General features: G+C 40.6%; 1 protein-coding gene across 5 annotated transcripts in view; it reads right to left on the bottom strand.

Annotated features, from left to right (window-relative positions):
- Positions 1 to 451: 451 nt before the first annotated feature.
- The window catches only part of plekhm3 (pleckstrin homology domain containing, family M, member 3), a 183779-nt gene continuing 160350 nt past the window's right edge, over positions 452 to 23880 (bottom strand). For all 5 annotated transcript variants that reach the window (XM_069933879.1, XM_069933878.1, XM_069933877.1 and 2 more), the window contains one exon: positions 452 to 4685. In XM_069933879.1, the coding sequence (XP_069789980.1) occupies positions 4511 to 4685 (175 nt within the window). In that variant the 3' untranslated portion in view covers positions 452 to 4510. The remainder of the gene's footprint in view (positions 4686 to 23880) is intronic.

The raw sequence follows: 23880 nt of genomic DNA, 5'->3' as shown, positions 1-23880 counted from the left end.
GGGGGGGTGCTATCAGAAAGTGGAGAAGGCCATGTTAATGACATTTGGTTGGAGAGTGCCCAGATGAAATATAAGGTGGTGTTCCTCCAATTTGCCATTAGCCTTGGTTTGGCTGTGTATGAGGCAATGGACAGACATGTCGTTGTGGTGATGGTGCGTGGAATTTGGAACAGCACATTCTAAAAAAAAATAAAGAATTCTCATCCCAGCTCTTAAGCGACCGTCTTACCATATGGGGCACCAGCAGGCAATTTCATGCAATGTGACAGTTCTGTACTAAATCTTAAAACCATTGATTACTCACCTTCATGCCATTTGATTGCATAGTTGGTACAATAAAATTCTTAAAGACATCCAAGGCCTTCAAGCTTCCCGTAACTAAGATCAGATTCCTTTGGATCCAGGAATGATAGCACTTGCTTCTTAATTTTACAGCAATATAAACTAGCAGTGCATTAGAATTTCATGCCTTTATTATTTTTGAGGCAACGTTATAGTTTCCAACTGTACAAAAAAAAATCTGAGGATAGTTTCTTCCCATTTATATTCATAAATATAAATATTATAAAAGCACAGGCTTCAGGTTGAGAGCTCTACAATTGCAATAGGTATTAGAAGGACAACAACAGTTCATGAGTGTCAGGTGCAGTTTCCACACATCTTTGCAAAACACTTTGGCGCTGAAGTGTTGATGAGAAGTTAAATCTTGTCACGGTTGGAGAGATTACAAGTAATGTTATCAGAAGGGTTTTTTATATTGCAAATGACTGAAGGAGATGGCGTGTAGAGTCTGAGGGAGGTAGACTTGTTAATGAGGTTCAATCCTCCCTCAGGGTTTCAGCCGGACCCTTGGGCCATGATGTGTGGAAACGGTGCCAAAACAAAACAAAAACAAGCTGCATTTGTTTGCTCCCCTCAGTCAGGCTTGATGCAGAGTTTGAGGGACGGCGCTCACCTCACCTCACAGAAATGCTGGAGGAGAACTCAGCCGTTCCCACAGGGTCCGCACGAGGTGAAGGTACATTACTGAAGGGTTCAGGCCTGAAACATCGGTGATGATATCTGCACCTCCTTCGGACGCTGCGAGGCTGCTGGTTCTTGTGTGTTTTCACTGTGATCACAGCGCCTGCAGACCTTGGTGCTTCACTCCATACATGGTGCACATATTTATACACACTATGAAAGCAAATGGAGGGTTTGTGCAGTTTCAGAACTGGGAATCTTTCTCAAATAATAGACATAGATTGTCTCCTCAACATCACACCTTTGCAGCATGCCTGTTGCACACAACACCTGGGTTAAATTAACTATTCTGCTCCAAGTAGGCTAAAAAAAACACCCCCTTTCTAATATGTGCAAAAATACAAGTCATCTTCTCTTTATAAATTATTATTTTAATCTTCCTGAAACCCTATTTCCCCCCAACACAGCTCCCCACGAGGCCCAGTGGTTCCGACAGAGGCAGCATGCGGCCAGGAACTCAAAACGTGGCTGGTGGGTGGGGGGTGGGGGGTGGCGAGCAAAACCTGGAATATTTCGTATTTGCTGCGGGGAGCCTCATCGGCATGCTCCACAGCGCAATCCCACAGAAATGCACCCCCTCCCACTCTGCTCATCCATTCCTTTTTAAGTATTCCTGAAATCCCGCTGCTTCCCAGAAGGTACGCCGCATTCCCTGCCACATGCAGGCACGCTGGAGAAACTCACAGGACCCACTGCGTTCATATGAAGTAAATGGTAACTCACATTTCAGGCCTGGTCGGAGTAAAAAGCAGATGGGCTTCTTATGGAGCCCCCCCGACATTTTCATTCGGCTGTCTGCCTGTTTTTTCCTTGTGCAGGCCTGAAATGTTGGTGACCCCTTACTCCCCATGACCTCCAGCATGTTTGTATATTGCACTTGTCCCCAGCACCTGCAGGCTTTGTTTAACTGCTACATTCCTTGATGACTTAAAAAAAATCTATCCCCTGAGTAATGCTAAAGTGACTTCCCCCTTCCCCACACACCCAGTTGATATAATCTACTATCCAAATGTACCCTTCACACTGTACTGTTGCTCCAATCAATTCCTCTCACTTACGATGTCAATACAAACTCAATCCACGTGCTCCAATGATGTTGGAAACTGGTCGCGTGGGTAACACTGCTAAACATTTTTGGGCTAACTTTACTCCAGTTCCCCTTATTTGAGATCCTACTTAACGAAGCAAAGCATCACGATTGGTGGAAATCTAAACTGATTCGGCCAATCAGGCGGTGATGCCGGAGGAGAGAGGTGGGTAACTCGACATCAGAACCTTTTCCACAGATGGCGCTGAGTATCTCTGGAATTTTCTGCTTTTACTTCGTGCTTTTCCCTTCATTTGAGACCTGAAGAAGCTTACTGCGCCTGCTTTCCATTTCAACCCACTTCAGAGTTTCCCTCCGGATGCCGAAAGGGATAGAGGCCAAGGGGTAGAAAAAATGAAGCATTATCACTCTGGAAAGTGTGAAGGTGAAAGAGCGGACACAAAGACCCTTCAATGCCATGATGCTGGAAAATCTCATCGATCCCTGTGAGAAGGAATTCCCCTCTTCAGTTTGCTTTATTTGACCATAAGATACTTTAAGTCCTCAAAAACTTGTGATGCATTCAAGCTGGCCTAGTCAGTCCCCATGTTGAATGCATTGCTCTTCCCCCTGTTAATCTAAACTAGGAGTCCCCAAAGTGGTCGATATCGACCTCTTGGTGGGGGGGGGGGGGGGCCGATGGGACTATCCAAGGGGTCAATAATGCCGGGTGGGGGGGGGGGGTTGATAAACGCTGGAGGGTCGATTGAACTTTGGGGTTGAAAGAATTGTAGAGCCTGAGATCCCCACTCCTGCCCAGGAGCCCGAGGTTGTGCCTGGGGGCCCAAGGGTTCTGCTCCTACTTGGGAGCCCGAGGTCCTCACTCCTGCCCGGGAGCCCGAGGTCCCTGCTCCTGCCCGCGAGTCCAAGGTCCCCACTCCTGCTCGGGAGCCTGAGGGTTCCGCTCCTGTCCAGGAGCCTGAGGTCCCCGCTGCTACCCAGGAGCCTGAGGTCCCCACTCCTGCCCAGGAGCCCGAGGGTTCCGCTTCTGCCCACGAGTTCAAGGACCCCGCTCCTGCCTGAGAGCCCGAGGTCCCCACTCCTGCCCGCGAGCCCGCAGGTCCCGCTTCTGTCCAGGAACCCAAGGTCCCTGCTCCTGCCCGGGAGCCCAAGGTTTCTGCTTCTGCCCAAGGTCCCGGGAACTGGTGCCCCCTACCCCACCCCCAGCCGACATGTGATTGTGGTTCCTGCAATGAGCGGACCTGGGCAGTGGGGCGACTTCTTTAATGCAGATGGCACCACGCCTGATGTTGAGAATGGAGTCACCATCGCCGATGGTGAAGACTTGGACCCAGCTCTGTTTGGCATTTTTCCGGGCAGAAGCAAAGGTTTTTTTTTAACTGTTATTGTAATCACTTGATTGGTTAATTTCCAGATTTGTTACTTGGCGATTGGGGTGTGGAACAAAGTTTGGGGTTGTTGCTGGGAGGCCTGGACACCAAGCACATGGTATACAGTTTCCCTCACTAATGCATATGGCAAGTGCATGGCTACTCAATTATTTATTTATTTATTGCAGATGCCTGGAGGTCTATGAGGTATCAAGGATTCCATGAAGGGGACTGATGATCTAAAAGGTTTGGGGACCCTTGACCTAAACATATATGCACTTTCCTCCTCCTACATCCACTGTGGGTGGGAACGACAACAAAAATGTATGCACTGGAATAAAACTCACAAAAAATTGGAGCAGCTTTTAACCAGTGGAGCATCTGAGACAATTTAAAAGCACTAGGGGAAAATTAATATTCTTCAGTGATACTCAGCTGGCAGGCGAAGAGGATGGCAACTGTTAAAGTAGAACGACAAACTTAACACCGGCAGTTTGAGTACCTATGCCTCCAGTTCTGGGGGTAACGATGCGTCTTCTACAAAGGCAAGGAAGAGATGGCACAAGGGATCAACATGTCGTTCCTTTTTTCTGCCCAATCGTTGGGCTGGGCAGGATTAAAAATTGTCCTGCTGCAGCCCAGAAATGCCCCCCCAATCCAAAACCCCGACTGGAGCAAAGTGACCCTGGTGCACCCAGCTCAGAATAAGCCCACTAATTTGTTCCAAGGGGTGGGGTTTCTGCATATCCTCTGGGGGAAGAAAGAAAATCTGTGGTTATTTACTCAGCGCGCCCCTTGTCTCGATGGAGGAGGTGGTTTCTGCATTGCACATAACAGACAAAGCAACAGGGTCTCAGAGGGTGCATCTGAAGTACGATGGACATTGTGGAGATGGGGGCTGCTTGCACTCTGCACTTTCACTCCCAGATTTGGACCTGTTAACGTTTGTAAACAAAATATCCTCTCAGTTTTTTCTATTATACTGTATATTGAGATCAGAGTGCAGCCTACTCTATTTCTTGAGTGATTAGCCAGGGAATTCTATGCTGACCTAAATCTAACCTGGACATCAGGTGGCTGGATAAGGGAACTCGAATGCACTGCCAAGCTCAAAGTTGTCGTCAAAGTTGAGTTTGCTCCAGAAAGAACGAGGCTTCTTCCGCAGTTCTCTGTGCACACAGCGGGGGCAAGGAACATTCCTTGACTTGCACTCAATGTGGAAAACCGCTCCGCAGATCTCACACCTGTGAAGAAAGAATGAAATGTTAATGTGCCACCAAACCCTGATTCTTCGTGCTCATTGTACGAAGTAACAAAGCACCCCCCCAACAATACATCGACATTCCTGTGCATTTTTTGTAGGGTGGGAGGAAACCAGAGCAACAGGAGGAAAACCCATGCAGACCCGGGGAGAACCTACAGACTCCTTACAGATAGCATGGAATTCGAACCGGGTCGCTGGTGATGTATTAGCCTGTGCCAGGAAGACAAAAAGGCCACGTATTTATGGTGTGTTTCATGACTTCCAAGGCATTCCAAATAAAATGTCTTTTATTTCCATACAGCATCTCTACAACTTAAAGCATGCTTATTTTCTAAATTTTCCCATGTCTGAAGATGATGATATTTGATAATGAATTTATTGGCATACACATTGTACAATGTACTGTTACGAGCCCAAAGGACCCCAAAACCCAGCAGCAATAGATATTCACCATGACAATTGGTTACTTAAACAGAAGTTGCTTTTAATTATCTTTAAACATAAAAGCAGAATCAAACTTTAACTTTAAATACAACATTCATGACATCATTTCAATTAGCACTGACTTGTGAAATGTGCATAGCATTCTCCATAGTTTCTGTAAAGTCACTTAATATGAATTCTTCAGTATTTCAAATAAGATCTGTTTTAAAATGTGTGTATTATGTAACCTACTCTAAATGTACCAATTTATCTCCTAAATATTCCATCACAGTACACATGTATTGAAATTCTTATTGCATCCAAACAGGTACCCACAATGATAAACTATAATAAACCAATCTGTATCTCACATTCACAATTTTAGTCATCCTATCCTCATATATCAATATCCAGTCATCTGGGGAGATGGCTATTCGGAAGTCCTTCTCCCATTTCACTCTAGTCTTATCTACATCTGGCTTGGGTATTTTGACCTGCAATAAATTATACATGTTCCATATAAAGCCTTTCCAACCACCATCAATAATTAAACTCTCAAATTTACATTTTCTTGGAAGGCACAAGTTATGCCCAAAATTATCTAACAATAAAGCTTTGACCTGATAATAAGTGAAGAGAGTACTCAAAGGTACATCAAATTTCTCTCTCATTCTTTGAAAAGGAATAAAATTTCCTGCCTCATAACAATCTTCTACCAATTTCACTCCTTTTTGTTCCCATAACTTCAAAAGTCAATTATTGATCTTAAATGGTAAAAGCTTGTTTTGAAATAAAGGTGTCTTAGCCGAAATTTTACCTTTTAGGTACGGAAGTTCATTCTTATTTATCCATAACTCAAGAAAATGTATCAATACAGGAAAATTATAACTATGTAATAACTGAGAATTCCATAGATAAATAAATTGATCCATCTTCTTTTCACCAATCTGGTATAATTCAATAATAGCCTAAACCCGTTAGGGAACATATAATTTATGAATAATTATCCCTTTTTTTGTTAAGGTTTGGAGCCTGCTCATGGATTGGATGCGTTCTAATTGTTAAAATATTTTCCCATACAGGGTGGTGTGGTCCCAAACTGCGGCATATACTTGAATGTATTGCTTTAATTGCTCTCCTCCATTTTCAGGGAATTAGAACTTGATCCCCAAGATCTCTCTGCTCATCAATATTCCTTACCATGTCCAATCCCTATTTGACTTCCAAAATGTATCATCTCGCCCTTGTCAGGATTAAATTCCATCTGCCAATGGTCTGCCCATCTTTCTATCAGAACTAAATCGTGCTCTGAGGCAACCTTCCTCGCTATATGCAACCCCACTACCTGCAAACTTACCGATCAGGGCGGCAGGGTTGGCAAAGTGGTCAGCGCAACACCGTTATAGCCCCGGCAATTGGGACCTGTGTTCCAATCCAGTGCTGTCTGTAAAGAGTTTGTGCATTCTCCCTGTATCTCTGTGGGTTTTCTCTGGGGGCTCTGGTTTTCTCCCACCGTTTGCAACGTTCAGGGGTGTTGGAGGGTAATTGGGTATAATTGGGCAGCACGGGCTCATGGACAAAATGGCCTGATACTGTGCTGAATGTCTAAATTAAAAAAAAACCTCCTACATTCATATCCTACAACGATATCTGTCACAAACCACAAGGGCTCCAAGTCCAATCCCTGTGGAACACTACTGATTAGACAGGTCCCCTCCCATCACTACCCCCTGCCTCCCCGACACCAAGCCAACTTTGGATTGCACATTTCCCTTTGTAACTTTACAGACAATAAGATCACTGTCACTGCACAGTATCCTCAAATGCGGCTGGCAGGTGAAAACGCCACTCCCTCAGTTACAGAGAATTCACAAAAGCCAGGTAACCTGCACACCTGTGCTAAAGCTCCGTGTGGCTCACCAAAGCAGCTGGGATTTAGTTGAAAAGAAATGAGGCGTTTCCAATGGATGATTTATCCATCTATCCAGGCAACCTTTCTTGGTCTTGATTGTAGTCTTTGTGACTTTCAGAAGTTATTGTTGGTCTCTGCGCAACCTAAGCAGCACACTTTCTTTGAAGGGAAATGGGACAAAAATACTCAGGGGAATAAAAAAATATGAAGAATGACCCAGACTGTTTAAAATCAGTGGTTCTCAACCTTTTTCTTCCCACTTTAAGTAATCTCTATGCCATTGGTGCTCTGTGATTAGTAAAGGATTCCTTAAAGTGGGATGTGAGTGGGAAGGGAAGGTTGAGAATCACTGTTTTAATCGTCCCTCATTGACTCGTTATGTGCACGGTTTCACAACTACAAAGGAAAGGGGCCAATGACAATTTTTCTCAAGTCAAATATTTCATGAACAATTGAGCAATGGTTCTCAACCTTCCCTTTCCACTTATATCCAATCTTAAGCAATTCCTTACTAATCACAGAGCACCGATGGCATATGGAGTACTTAAAGTGGGATGTGAGTGGAAAGAAAAAGGTTGAGAATCACTGGTCCACTCAGAGGTGGAACGAGGTCACGCCACTTCCTCCATCAAAGCAATGCCGCTGAAAGCAGCTGCTAAGGGTGGGCTGATGACGTCAGGAGCGCGATTTTTAACATCCCGAATGTGCCCTCGGCAGTGAACGTCACGCAGGAGATCTGCCTAAGACTGCTTGAACATATCTCCACCAGTGCTCTTACCTGCCTTTTGGACGCCATTTCGGGTATAGGCTGCTTTCTCATCTTGGCGTGTGCATTTGACAGGCGCGTGTGTTTGACGGTCACGGCAACGGGGGGGGGGGGCGCTACTGCACCATTCGTGCTCCCCCCCATGCTTCCCTCAACTCCAGAGGACATCCCCCGGTGTTGCTCAGTATGAAGGCAATGCTGGATCATCGTTGTAGGCCTTCTCCATAAAAAGGTAAATTCACCTTTATTTCTTTATCGTCGAGCCAGCTTTAATACGCAGTTACACCACAAAAAGGGCTTCTGAGTCATAGAAGCATGGACAGGCTCTTCTGCCCAAGTCATCCATGCTGACCATTCTGGGCTGGTCCCATTTGCCTGCATTGGGTCCATATCCTTCCAATTGGTCAATACTTCTCTCTCAAAATAAAAACCTGCCCCTTGGCCTTTCTTACATGCAGTTACATACAGTTTTGAGCAAACTGGCTACCATGTTTGCTGCATTACAAAATTATTTCACAGCACTTTAAGATGTTCTGAAGAAAGGTGTGACAAAAATGTAAGAATTGATTTATAAATGAAAGTTATTATAGTTGACATTTTTCATCAAGTTGCCCCATTCAAAGCAACTTTAAATTTTTTGAATGTTTCTCCACCCTGCTGTGAAACATGGAAGTCTGTAGTCACTGTGATTGTAGTAAAAACACACAAAAATGTTGGAGGAACTCAGCTGCTCTCAAAGAATCAGGACTTATTGTCATGAAATTCGGGGTTTTGCGGCAGCATCACAGAGCAAACATTCATATAAACCACCTTCCAATAAATAAAAATAATAGTGCATAAAAAGTCAGACAGTGTCTTTGATTCATTGGTTATTCAGGAATCTGATGGCAGTGGGGAAGAAGCTGTCCTTGTGCCACTGAGTGCTCGACTTCAGGCTCCTGTATCTTTCTCCTGATGGCAGCAGAGTGAAGAGAGCATAGCCTAGGTAGTGGGGGTCTTTGAGGATAGAGGCTGCTTTTTTAAGACACTGCCTCATGTTGATATCCTGGATGGAGTGAAGTCTGGTGCCTGTGATGACCCAGGCTGAGTTAGCAACCCTCTGGAGTTTATTCTTGTCCTGAGATTTGGCACCTCTGTACCAGGCAGTGATGCAACCAGCCAGAACGCTCTCCACGGTACACTGGTCTGAGAGTCTTTGGTGACATAATGAATCTCCTCAGACCCCTCACAAACTATAGCTGCTGGCGATCCTTTGAAATTGCATCGAAATAGAGGCTCCAGAATAGCGTCCATAAGAGATAAAGATACAAACTTTTGGTACAGAATTTTTTTCTTTATTTGCCCCTGTCCTCCACAGTTTTAAATTCGTTATCAATCAATTCACATCCAATTAAAGTGCACATTCCAGATTTTATTCAAGGATTTTAGTATACATTTTACTTTAGACCATGAAGAAATGACACTACTTTTTAGACATAGTCCCTTTATTTCAGCACACCATAATATGTGAGATAAAGCAATGGTATATATATGAAAGTAGTCATGTTTAGCCATGCTGCATACCCCTCGCAGGCAATGACTGCCAGAAGTTTGTGATTCATCGACTTCACCAGATGCTGAGAATCTTCTCTGGTGATGCTCTGCCAGGTATCTACTGCAGCCACCTTCAGCTCCTGCTGGTTTCAGGGGCTCATTTTATTTGTTTATTTTTTTAGAAATTAGACATACAGCACTGTAACAAGCCAATTCGGCCCGACAAGTCCGTGCTGCCCAAGTTACACTCCATCAACCTACACACCAGTACGTTTTTGAAGGGTGGGAGGAAACCGGATTCCACGCAGACATGGGGAGAACGAACAAATTCCTTACAGGCAGTGCGGGATTTGATCCCAGGCCCAGCTGGTGCTGTAAAGCCGTTGGGCTAATCTTTCCACCAATCGTGCCACCCAAAGATGTCCCCTTATGTTTTCTCTTCAGCAGATGGAAGGCTGTAGGATGAAGCTTCCATCCAATGAGTTTGGAGGCATTTGTTCAAACGTGAGCAGATGTTTCTGTACACCTCAGAATTGATTTTGCTACGGCCATCAGCAGTTACATTATCACTGAAGGTAAGTGCGTCTGTATCTGTGGCAGCTGTACATGCCCAGGCCATAACACCACCCCCCCCTCACCATGTTTCACAGTTGAGGTGGTGCGCTTTGGATCTTGGTCAGTTCCTTTACCCCTCCACACTTTTGCCATCACTCTGATCTTGGTGTCATATGACCACAAGACCTTTTTCCAGAATTCTGCAGGCTTTTTAAAATACTAAACTAATCTGGCCGTCCTGTTTCTGTGGGTCATCTCACAGGCCGGTCGTTCTCAACAGGGTGGGCGGGGTGGTCTCCCTATTTCTGGTGCTCTGTACCAGTCCAGTGTTTCCCTGAAGTCTGCCACCCCTCATGGTATGCTGTCATGCTACCTTGGGCACAGACTTGTTTAAAAAAGAAACATGACTCCTTTAACTGGCTTTATGGAGCCATCGATTCACTACCGGACAGTAGGACCCTACGGAGTAATGCTGTGCCTCCGCTCCCCGCTCTCCTGGGTCCACACCAGCATCGGCACTGCTGTCATAGCAGCTCCAGCTGCAGTGCCATTTTTTTAACAGACTCAAGCCCTCCAGTGCTGGCAATGTCCTTATGTACCTCCTCGTCACGCCTTCCAACTTAGTGATCTCCTTTCTAAGACTGAGATGAATGTTGGCGAACTGCTTCCAAAATGGCCGACTTTACACGGCACAGGGAATGGGACTAAATGGAGAGATCCTTCAAAGGCTGACCCAGACTTACTCCCGTGCTTTATGACTCAAGTATTGTGCAGCATGGAATCCATCTGGTCCTGAATGTTGCTGTCTCGTGGTTGTACAGCAGTCTTGCAGAGAAGGTAGAATGTTAAAAGAAAATGTGCTGATGCAAGTTTTCCCACTGTATCTTTGTGCACATGGCATGAACAATTAATTTCAATAATGTCCAAAGTGTTTCAAAGGCCGATGGGATGCTGGCACCAGCTATGTAGCCAAATGCAGCAGTCGTGTTTCTGAACAACAGGATATCAGTTAACAGGTCCAAATACTGATGAAATGCAGCTCACTGGAGGAGAGGCAGGGCGAGGGGTGACGATTGGTGATTGAGAGAGAAGAGTATTGGCCAACTGGGTAAAACAATTTGCTTTTCTTAAGACCCTTTCAGACTTGCAAGTTATCCCAGGAATTAACCGCAAATCAGCCTTTAAAGTGTCTAGAGTGCTCAACACCAGCATCAGATGACATCTCCTCATGGCTGGGATTGATGGCCTCAACCCCTAGTACAATCACATGTGGTGGTGACAAAGGCATTTGGTATGTTGGCTTTCATAAATCACAGAATAGAACACAGGAGTTGAAGTTGTATAAGGCATTGGTGAGGCCAAATTTTGAATATTGTGTCCAGTTTTGGTCACCGAATTACAGGAAGGATATAAACAGAATAGAGAGAGAGTGCAGAGGAGATTTACAAGAATGTTGCCGGGGTTTCAAGGTTTGAGTTAGAGGGAAAGGTTGAGCAGGCCAGGACTTTATTCCCTGGAACTTAGAAGGTTGAGGGGTGATTTGATTGAGGTATTCAAAATTATAAGGGGGATCGATAGAGTCAATGTGGACAGGCTTTTTCCACTGGGAGTGGGGGAGATTCAAACAAAAGGGAACGGATTGAGGGTAAAAGGTGAAAAATTTAGGGGAAACATGAGGGGGAATTCCTTCACTTAGAGGGTGGTGGAGGTGTGGAATGAGCTTCCGGCAGAAAGGTTGGATAGGAATATGGATAGGAGAGGTGTGGGCCGAATGCGGGCCAGTGAGATTAGGTGGGAGAAGATGTTCGGCATGGACTAGAAGGGCCAAACTGGCCTGTTTCTGTGCTGTAAATGGTTATATGGTTATAATCCCTGACATCTGCAGATGCTGGCGTTATAATTAGGCGAGTGTGAAACACGTAATTGCATCGTGGGATTGAAATGACCCAAGTTTTTTCATGAGTGCAGGACCATGAAGGAAGAAAAGATTAAAATGAAGGTATAAACTTTGCCATGGGAATCTATCAGTGGGGGGGTGGGGGGGGGAGGGGAGAGAAGGGGAGAGGGAGAGACGGGGAGAGGGAGAGAGGAAATAAATAGCAATAGCGGGCAATTTTTAAACAGCGTGGGGTATTTATAAATTGTACACGATAGTGCTGTTCGGCTCCGAATTACGGGTCCTCTGCTGGCATCACCTATGCCTCCTAGAACGCTTCCATCAGCGCTGTCTCCACTCCATCCCCAACATTCATTGAAGTGACTTCATCACCAACATCGAAGTACTCAAGCTGGCAGAGTCCGCAAGCATCGAATCCACGCTGCTAAAGACCCAACTGCGCTGGGTGGATCATGTCTCCAGAATGGAGGACCATCACCTTCCCAAGATCGTGTTATATGGTGAGCTCTCCACTGGCTACCGAGATAGAGGTGCACCAAAGAAGAGGTACAAGGAATGCTTAAAGAAATCTCTGGGTGCCTGCCACATTGACCACCACCAGTGGGCTGATAACACCTCCAACCGTGCATCTTGGTGCCTCACAGTTCGGCGGGCAGCCACCTCCTTTGAAGAAGACCGCAGAGCCCACCTCACTGACAAAAGACAAAGGAGGAAAAATCCAACACCCAACCCCAACCAACCAATTTTCCCTTGCAACCGCTGCAACCATGCCTGCCTGTCCCGCATCAGACTTGTCAGTCACCAACGAGCCTGCAGCAGACGTGGACATACCCCTCCATAAATCTTTGTCTGCGAAGCCAAGCCAAAGAACATGATAGTGCTACCAACTTTCCCACGCTGTATAAATTGTATGCGATTTTGTTACCAACTTTCCCACACTGTTTAAAAATTGTCCGCTATTGCTATTTATTGCCAGCACTTTCCCTCAGTCTCATATAAAGGTTTATATAGGTCGCACAACAACAATAGGGGTTGAAGGGCTCATACTGTGCTGTACATAAAGGTTAATTATGTTATAATTATGCATGATTAATTTTGTTCCAATATAAGGCTATAATACATTGATCAGGATCTAGGGGAGGAGTCACGTGATGGAGTAGTGGCCGGTAGGGGAACTCCAGCCCTCTCCAGAAAAGTAAACAAAAGATAGAAAAAAAACTAAGTCACTAACATAAAAACCATAACAAAGTGAAAGTTAAAGTGTGGAGAAAATGGCAGCGAAGAAAGAAAAACCAAAAACAACGGGAAGAAAAGAAGAAGGAAGGACGTCGGAGGAGGAAGGTGAAGGCCTTACCGGTACGAGGAGGCCCACCGTGGAGAGAGAAGCCCGCTCCCTGAGGTCAGTGGAAGCTCCGAACTCGGGACTACAAAAATGGCTAACGGAGCCAAACAAAAGTGCGCAACCGCGCAAGACAAAAATAACACTGACGGGAGGGGGGACCAGCTGAAATCTCCACAGCTGAAACAGACAACTACAACACAACAGCAAGAAGAAAACATAGAAAATAACGAGAACAAGAAGGAAGAGAATAAAAATAAGAAATCAAAGAAACAACAGATGACCAACCCAGAGGAAGAAGACCAACACCAAGACACTTTTAATAAAAATAAGAAGAACAAAAATACCCAACAAAATAAAATAAACAACCCAACAAGGAAACCGGAAGAGACAGAGGTAAAAGACACAGATCCTGGAGTGGACCCAGAAGAAGAAGAGGGAGAACACAGAGAAATGGAAGATAAAGGGAAGGGCAAGTACATGGATATATATTTTTTTTAAAGAATATATGGAAACAGTAAAAGAATGGCAGACACAAGAATTCAGTGAAATAAAAAGAAGAATAAAAAGTACAGAAGAAAAAGTGAATAGATTAGAGATGATCATGACAGATATAGGAAAAAGAGTAGACAAGGTGGAAGAACGAGAAACAGCCATAGAAATGGAAGTAGATGACTTAAAAAAGAAATTAGAAGAATCTGATAAAAAAGTTAAAGAGACACAGGAGCTGTTAGCTCAGAAGATAGATATAATGGAAAATTATAATAGACGAAACAATATAAAGATGGTGGGCCTTAAGGAAGATGAAGAAGGCAAAAATATGAAAGAATTTTTAAAAGAGTAGATCCCCAGGGTCCTAGGAAGACCAGAATTACAGGAAGAAATGGAAATAGAAAGGGCACACAGAACATTAGCCCCTAAACCACAACCACAACAAAAAACAAGATCCATTCTAGTAAAATTCCTAAGATATACAACAAGAGAAAATATATTGGAGAAGGCAATGAAAAAAATAAGAGAAGACAAAAAAACCATTGGAATACAAGGGTCAAAAATTTTTTTTCTATCCAGATATAAGTTTTGAACTCCTGAAGAAGAAGAAGGAGTTCAATGCAGCTATGGAAAAAAGGTTATAAATTTATGTTAAAATACCCAGCGGTACTTAAAATAGTTATCCCGGGGCAGCAAAGCAAACTATTCTCGGATCCGGAAAAAAGCACAAAAATTTGCAGAACAACTACAAAACAGACAGAGAGATGAAGAGATGTAACAATAATAAAAATGACAACAAACTATATGTATGTGTGTATGTATATATATGTGTACATATAAAAAATAGAGTATAGGTCAGAACTAAGAAGGGAAAGAAAGGGAAGAAAGGAAGTAAGGAGGGAATTAAGAGAGTGAACTTTGTTATATATGAAGATTAAAATCTTTTATGGGGTGCTGGGTGGGGAAGAATAACAGTCACGGCGAAATCAGTTGACGCTTGCGAGCGGATTCGCAAATCCAAATGGAGAGGGGAGATGTGGTTGCCCGACAAGGGACAAAGGGCAACTCAGAAAGGGGAGGGACTATTGGGGTTAAAGGAATTTTAGATATGAGAATAGTGGAAATATTTTATGTTTTAGAAATGTTGTCTTATAATGTGTTCAAAAAAAGAAAGCAGAAAAGGATAAGAAGGGAAGGTGGTGATGAAGAAACGGAAAGGAAAGATAAACAAAGTATGAAATGACTATGTTGAACTATATGACTTTAAATATTAATGGAATACATAACCAAATCAAAAGGAAGAAACTGTTAAATTTACTGAAAAAAGAAAAAATTGATATAGCATTCATACAAGAAACACATCTAACTGAAGTGGAACAAAGAAATTAAAGAGAGATTGGATAGGACATGTAACAGCAGCATCATATAATTCAAAAGCCAGAGGAGTAGCTATATTAATCAATAAAAATGTACCAATCAAAGTAGAAGAGGAAATAATAGATCCAGCAGGGAGATATGTAATGACAAAATGTCAGATATATTCAGAATTTTGGAATTTACTCAATGTATATTCACCTAATGAAGAAGAACAAAAATTTATGCAAGATATCTTTTTGAAGATAGCAGATACGCAAGGGAACATACTAATAGGAGGGGATTTTAACCTTAATTTGGACTCAAACATGGATAAAACTGGAAAAAATCTAACAGAAAGAACAAAGTAACTAAATTTATAATTAAATCGATGCAAGAAATGCAACTTTTGGATATATGGAGGAAACAACACCCAAAGGAAAAGGAATATTCATATTATTCGGGTAGACATAAAACATACTCAAGGATAGACCTATTCCTATTATCAGCCCACATTCAAGGGAGAGTTAGGAAAACAGAATATAAAGCTAGAATATTATCGGACCACTCACCCCTGTTATTGGCAATAGAGCTAGAGGACATCCCACCAAGAATGTATAGATGGAGATTAAACTCCATGCTACTTAAAAGACAGGATTTTAAAGAATTAATTGAACGACAAATTAAAATGTACTTTGAAATAAATACGGAATCAGTGAAAGATAAGTTTATACTATGGGACGCAATGAAAGCGTTCATCAGAGGGCAAATAATAAGTTATGTAACTAAGATGAAGAAGGACTACAATCGGGAAACAGAACAGTTGGAAAGGGAAATAACAAATATAGAAAAAGAATTAGCAATAAAGGAAGATACAACTAAAAGAAGGTAATTGGCAGATAAAAAAATAAAAAATGAAACACTACAAACATATAAGGTGGAGAAGAACATAATGAAGACAAAACAGAAACATTATGAGCTAGGAGAAACAATGCACAAAATTCTAGCATGGCAGCTTAAGACAGAACAAACTAAAAGAATGGTATTGGCATTAAGGAAAAAGGACAAACAAATTACATATAATCCAATGGAGATCAATGAAAACTTCAGGGAATTCTACGAGCAACTATATCAAACTGAAAACGAAGGGAAAGAAGACAAAATAGATGAATTTCTAACTAAAATTGAACTATCGAAATTACAAACAGAGGAGCAAAATAAATTAATAAAACCATTTGAAATAGAAGAATTACAGGAGATATTAAAAAAACTACCGAACAATAAAACACCAAGAGAGGATGGATTCCCAATAGAATTCTATAAAACATTTAAAGACTTAATAATTCCTCCCCTCCTGGAAGTAATCAACCAGATTGATAAAACACAAAGCATACCAGATTCATGCAAAACAGCAATAATTACAGTAATACCAAAGACAGGGAAAGATCCACTTGCACCAGCATCATATAGACCAATATCTCTACTTAACACAGATTATAAGATAATAGCTAAACTATTAGCAAACAGATTGGCTGACTATGTACCAAAAATAGTAAATCTAGACCAAACTGAATTTATTAAAAAAAGACGAACAACAGACAATATCTGTAAATTTATTAACTTAATTCATGCAGTAGTGGTTGCTTTAGACGCAGAGAAGGCATTTGACAGAGTAGAATGGAATTATTTATTCAAAGTACTACAAAAATTCAGCCCACCAGAGAAATATATTGATTGGATTAAAGCATTATATAAGGGACCATTGGTGAAAGTGACAGTAAATGGATATATATCAAAACAATTTAACTTAAGCAGATCAACAAGGCAGGGATGTCCACTATCTCCCTCACTGTTCGCGTTAGCTATAGAACCACTAGCAGAACTGATAAGAACAGAAAATAAAATAAGAGTGATAAAAATAAAAGAGAATGAATATAAAATCAGTCTATTTGCAGATGACATTATAATATACTTAACAGAACCAGAAATATCAATAAAAGAATTACATAGCAAATTGAAGGAATATGGAGAAGTATCGGGGTACAAGATCAACACAAATAAAAGTGAAGCAATGCCAATGAATAATGCGGATTTCACAAAGTTTAAGAAAGAATCGCCATTTAGATGGCAAACAGAAGCAATGCGATACCTAGGTATACAACTAAATAAAAACCTCGGCCATCTATATAAATTCAATTACCATTAATGAAAAAATTACAAGACGACTTAGAGCATTGGAAAGACTTACCACTAACACTGATAGGAAGGATAAACTGTATTAAAATGAATATTTTCCCAAGGATACAATACCTATTTCAGTCATTACCAATACACCTAACAGAGAAATTCTTCAAGGAGTTAAAGAAAATAATAAGGAAATTCTTATGGAAAGGGGGGAAACCGAGGATAGCACTAGATAAATTAACAGAATGGTACAAACAAGGAGGCTTACAACTACCAAACTTTAAGAATTATTATAGAGCCGCACAATTAAGATACCTATCAGATTTTTATCAAACAAGGGAAAAACCAGATTGGACCAGATTAGAACTAGGTAAAATAGGGGAGAAAATACCTGAACATATACTATATAAATGGGAGGAAAAATTGGTGCAACGTAGGAATTCATCGGTATTGCATCATCTGCTCAACATTTGAAAAAAGATTCATGTAGAAAGGAATAAAACAAATTACCAACTACCAAAACTAATAATGACCCAAAATCAGCTAATCCCTTTCACAATAGATAACCTTTCCTTTAGCGAATGGGAGAGAAAAGGGATCAAAAGAATAGAAAATTGTTTTTCGGGAAATAAATTATTTTCCTTTGAACAAATGAAGGATAAATATAATATAACTCATGATACAATGTTTGCATACTACCAACTGAAAACCTACTTGAAGGACAAATTGGGAAACAGTCTGAGGTTACCAGAATGAAGCAATTTTGAATATGTGATTACAGACACAATGATAATTTAAAAAATTGTAACAAACATGTACATCAAACTGCATGAAAAGGAGAACGAGGAAACAAACAGTAAACCTAAACAAAAATGGGAACAAGATCTAAACATAAATATAAAGAATGAAACATGAAAGAAGCTATGCTCCGGAACCATGAGAAATACAATAAACACGAGGTTACGCATGATACAATATAACTGGATACACAGGCTATACATCACACCTCAAAAGTTAAATAAATGGGACCCAACAGTATCAGACAGATGTTTTCGCTGTAAAAATGAAATGGGAACAACAATTCATGCAATTTGGACATGTGAGAAAGTGGAAAAAGTTTGGGAAGATCTATACCAGATATTAAATAAAATCACAAAAAGCAATATACCAAAAAACCCAGAGATTTTCCTCCTAAGTAATATAAGAAACAAAGAATTTGGACTCGATTTGGATGGAGCACAAAAAAGATTTTTTATGATAGCCCTAGCTGTAGCAAAAAAATGTGTTATGTCAACCTGGAAATTAGAAGACAACTTGAGAATACAACAATGGTATACAGAAATGAATAAATGTATTCCATTAGAAAAAATAACATATAATTTAAGAAATAACATTACAATATTCGAACAAATATGGGAGCCATACATGAAACACAATAGAGAAATCCTACCAAGGACTTCCACCACCTAAAATGACAGAAGGTGAAGATAATGAAAAGAACTGACTCAGTAAAATTTCTTGTTTATTTTTATTAAGTGAGAACATTGTTTAATGGGTTTAATGTATCTTATAGATGGGGAAGGGGGTGAGGGAGGGAGGGAAGGGAGGGGGGGAAAAGGGGGAGAAAACGACACTGTATATATTTAAGAAGAAAAATGTCTGTATGTATCTTGGTCAATATGGTTTATAGTGTGAAAAATAAAAAATAAAAAAAAAAAGATCAGGATTTAGGGCAGGTTCACCATCACTCGATGCGTCATAATGTCACCAGTAGAAGGTAGAACAGTCCTAATCACCGCGGATGGCTCCTTGCAAGTGTGAAAGCGTTCAGTGTTCCAGTTAGGAGTGGTCAAGTGTGAAAAGCCAAATCCCCCATTCTTACCCCGGGACTCTGAACGGTCAATTTAGTGGGATGCAAGTGTGAAAGGGGCTTTAGAAAGGAGGATGTGAACTTCTTCAGAATCAGAATTTATTGTCATGAACAAGTCATGAAATTTGGGATTTTGCGGCATCATCACAGAGCAAACATTTATATAAACCATCTTATAATAAATAAATAATACTAGTGCACGAAAAGTAAGGCAGTGTCTTTGGTTCATTGATTATTAAAGAATCTGATGGCAGTGGGGAAGAAGCTGCCCTTGTGCTGCTGAGAGCTCGTCTTCAGGTTCCTGTACCTTTTCCCCGATGGTAGCAGAGTGAAGAGGGCATGGTCTGGGTGGTGGGGGTCCTTGAGGATAGAGGCTTCTTTTTTAAGACATCGTCTCATGTAAATGTCCTCAATGGAGTGAAGTCTGGTGCCTGTGATGTCACAGGCTGAGTTAACAACCCTCTGAAGTTTATTCTTGTCCTGATAGTTGGTACTTCCATACCAGGCAGTGATGCAATCAGCCAGAATGCTCTCCACAGTACACCTGTAGAAGTTTACAAAAGTCTTCGGTGACATTCCAAATCTCCTTGGACACCTCACAAAGTATAGCTACTGGCAACCCTTCTTTGTGATTGCATCAACGTGAAGGCTCCAGGACAGATCCTCGGAGATGTTGACACCCAGGAATTTGAAGTTCTTGACCCTCTCCACTACTGACCCCTCGATGAGGACTGGGACGTGTTCCTCTGACTCCCTCCTGAAGTCCTCAATCATCTCCTTGGTTTTGCTGGTGTTGAGCACAAAATTGTTGTTACACCATTTAAGGAGCTGATCTATCTCCATCCTGCATGCTTCCTCATTGCCGTTTGTGATTCTGCTGACAACTGTGGTGTCATCGGCAAACTTGTTAGATGGCATTGTAATTGTGTCTGGCCACACAGTCATGGGTGTATAATGAGTAGAGCAGTGGGCCAAGTATGTATACTTGAGGCGCGCCTGTGTTGATGAATAGTGAGGAGACGTTGTTTCCAATTTGTACTGACTGTGCATCTTCCAATGAGAAAGTCAAGGATCCAGTTACAGAGGGTGGGTACAGAGACCCAGAGTTTGTAGCTTCTTGACCAACAGTGAGGGAATAATGGTATTGAAGGCTGAGCTGTAGTTAATGAAAAGCAGCCATATGTATGAGTTGCTGCTTTGAGGTGATCCAGAGCTGAGTGGAGAGCCAGCGATATTGCATCTGCCGTGGAGCGATTGTGATGAAAGGCAAATTGCAGGGGCCCAGATCTTTGCTTAGGGATGTGTTAATTCTGGCCATGACCAGCCTCTCAAAGCATTTCAGGCCACCTCACAGGGATGACATTTGCTCGATTTAACGGCAGCGATAGGCGATCCCTCATTTTCTTTCTCCGTATGCTCATGTGAACAGAGGATCAGATATTAACTGGATACATCTGGCGACCTGCGCTCAGTACAGCTATGTTTAGATGTGAAGGGCTCGTGGTGTTCAATGATTCTCAGTGTTTACATTCTTTATTCTATTTTACTACTTTAGAGATGGATTATTAATTGAAATTATTTGCTTTGGAAGTGGCTGATGAGAAAAACATGTAATCTTCTGCAACCATAAATACACGCAGGACTTTACCTCGGGAAAGGTTTTCTTAAATTTTTTTTATTTTTCACACTATGAACCATATTAATCAAAATACACACAAATATTTCCCTCTTGAATATACACAGTGTTATTTTCTTCCCCTTTTTCCCCCACCCTTCCCTCCCTCCGTCTCACCCCCCTCCAAACCCATAAAGCGTTCAACATATACAATACAATAAACCCATTAAACAATGTCATCACACAATGAAAATAAACAAGAAAATTGTGTCATCTACTTTTACACACTGGGTCAGTTCATTTCATCATCTTCTCATTCTATCATTTTAGGGGGTGGAGGTCCGTGGTAGGCCCTCTCTGTTGTGTTCCATGTACGGTTCCCAAATTTGTTCAAATAATGTGACTTTATTTTTTAAATTATATGTTATTTTTTCCAATGGAATACATTTATTCATTTCTATGTACCATTGCTGTACTCTCAGGCTCTCTTCTGATTTCCAAGTTGACATTATACATTTTTTTGCTATCACTAAGGCTATCATAATAAATAGTTTTTGCGCTTCATCCAGTTTGAGGCCTAATTCTTTACTTCTTATATTACTTAGAAGAAAGATCTCTGGATTTTTTGGTATGTTACTTTTTGTGATTTTATTTAATACCTGATTTAGATCTTCTCAAAACTTTTCCACTTTCTCACATGCCCTAATTGTATGTACTGTTGTTCCTGTTTCCTTCTTTCTGTGCAAACATCTATCTGATAATGTTGGATCCCATTTATTTAACTTTTGGGGCATGATAATATAGCCTGGGTAATCAATTATATTGTATCATGTGTAACCTTGTGTTTATTGTATTTCTCATAGTTCCGGAGCAAAGCTTTTCCCATATTTCATTTTTTTATCTTTATGTTTAGATCTTGTTCACACTTTTGTTTGGGTTTACAGATTATTTCATAATTTTCTTTCTCTTGCAGCTTGATGTACATGTTTGTTATAAATCTTATAATTATCATTGTGTCTGTAATCACACATTCAAAGCTGCTTCCTTCTGGTAACCTCAGTCTGCTTCCCAATTTGTCCTTTAAGTAGATTTTCAGTTGGTGGTATGCAAACATTGTACCGTGAGTTATTCCATATTTGTACTTTATTTGTTCAAATGATAATAAATTATTTCCCAAAAAACAATTTTCTATTCTTTTAATCCCTTTTCTCTCCCATTCTCTAAAGGAAAGGTTTTCTATTGTGAAAGGGATTAGTTGATTTTTTGTCAATAGTAATTTTGGTAGTTGGTAATTTGTTTTTTTTCCTTTCTTCGTGAATCCTCTTCCAAATATTGAGCAGATGGTGAAGTACTGGTGAACTTCTATATTGTGCCACTTTTTCATCCCATTTATAAAGTATATGTTCTGGTACCTTCTCCCCTATTTTATCTAGCTCTATCTTGGTCCAAACTGGTTTTTCCCTTGTTTTGATAAAAATCTGATACATATCTTAATTGTGCTGCTCTATAGTAATTGTTAAAGTTTGGTAGCTGCAAACCACCTTGTTTGTACCATTCTGTTAATTTATCTAGCACTATCCTCGGTTTCCCCCCCCTTTCCATAAGAATTTCCTTGTTATTTTCTTTAGCTCATTAAAGAATTTCTCTGTTAAGGGAATTGGTAACGATTGAAATAGGTATTGTATCCTTGGGAAGATATTCATTTTAATGCAATTTACCCTTCCTATCAGTGTTAGTGGTAAACCTTTCCAATATTCTAAGAAATCTTGTAGTTTCTTCATTAATGGTTGATAATTTAATTTGTATAGATGGCCTAGATTATTATCTAGTTTAATACCTAGGTATCGGATTGTTTGTGTTTGCCATTTAAATGGGAATTCTTTTTTAAACTTTGTGAAACCCGCATTATTCATTGGCATCGCTTCAGTTTTATTTGCATTGATCTTGTACCGTGATATTTCTCCATATTCCTTCAATTTCTTATGTAATTCTTTTATTGATAATTCTGGTTCTGTTAAGTATATTATGATGTCATCTACTAATAGACTGATATTATATTCCTTCTCTTTTATTTTATTCCTTTTATTTTATTTTCTGTTCTTATTAGTTCTGCCAATGGTTCTATTGCTAAAGTGAACAATGAGGGAGATAGTGAACATCCTTGTCTAGTTGACCTGCTTAATTTAAATTGGTTCGATATATGTCCATTTACTGTCACCTTTGCCATTGGACCCTTATATAATGCTTTAATCCAATTAATATATTTCTCTGGTAGGTTGAACCTCTGTAATACTTTGAATAAATAATTCCATTCTACCCTGTCAAAGGCTTTCTCTGTGTCTAAAGCAACATCCACTGTTGGCGTTTTATTTCCTTGTACTGCATGGATTAAGTTACAGACATTGCCCATCTTTTCTTAATAAATCCAGTTTGATCAAGTTTTACTATTTTTGGTACACAGTCGGCCAATCTGTTTGCTAATAGTTTTGCTATTATCTTATAATCTGAGTTAAGTAGAGATATTGGTCTATACGATGCTGGTGTTATTGGATCTTTCCCTGTCTTTAGTATTACTGTAATTATTGCTGTTTTACATGAATCTGGCAAGTTTTGTGTTTCTTCAATCTGGTTCATTACTTCCACGAGAGGAGGAATTAGTAACTCTTTAAATGTTTTATAGAAGTCTATTGGGAGTCCGTCCTCCCCAGGCGTTTTATTGTTCGGTAGCTTTTTTAATATATCTTGTATTTCCTCTATTTCAAATGGTTTTATCAATTTATTTTGCTCCTCTTACAATTTCGGTAGTTCAATTTTAGCTAGAAACTCATCTATTTTGTCTTCTTTCCCTTCGTTCTCAGTTCGGTATAATTGCTCATAGAATTCCTTCAAGTTTTCATTGATCTCTGTTGGGTTATATGTAATTTGTTTATCCTTTTTCCTTGATGCCAATACAGTTCTTTTAGCTTGTTCTGTTTTAAGTTGCCAGGCTAGTATTTTGTGCGTTTTTTCTCCTAGCTCGTAATATTTCTGCTTTATTTTCATTATGTTCTTCTCCACTTTATACATTTGTAATGTTTCATATTTTATTTTTTTCTCTGCCAATTCTCTCTTTTTGTTGTATCTTCCCTTGTTGCTTGTTCTTTTTCTGTACTTACTATTTCCCTTTCCAGCTGTTCTATTTCCTGATTTTAGTCCTTTTTCATCTTAGTTACATAACTCATTATCTGCCCTCTAAT

The sequence above is a fragment of the Narcine bancroftii genome, chromosome 4 (assembly GCF_036971445.1).
Source record: "Narcine bancroftii isolate sNarBan1 chromosome 4, sNarBan1.hap1, whole genome shotgun sequence".
In the NCBI taxonomy this organism is placed as follows: Eukaryota; Metazoa; Chordata; class Chondrichthyes; order Torpediniformes; family Narcinidae; genus Narcine; species Narcine bancroftii.
The sequence above is the reverse complement of the archived record's forward strand: the minus strand, read 5'-3'. Positions and strand labels throughout refer to the sequence as shown.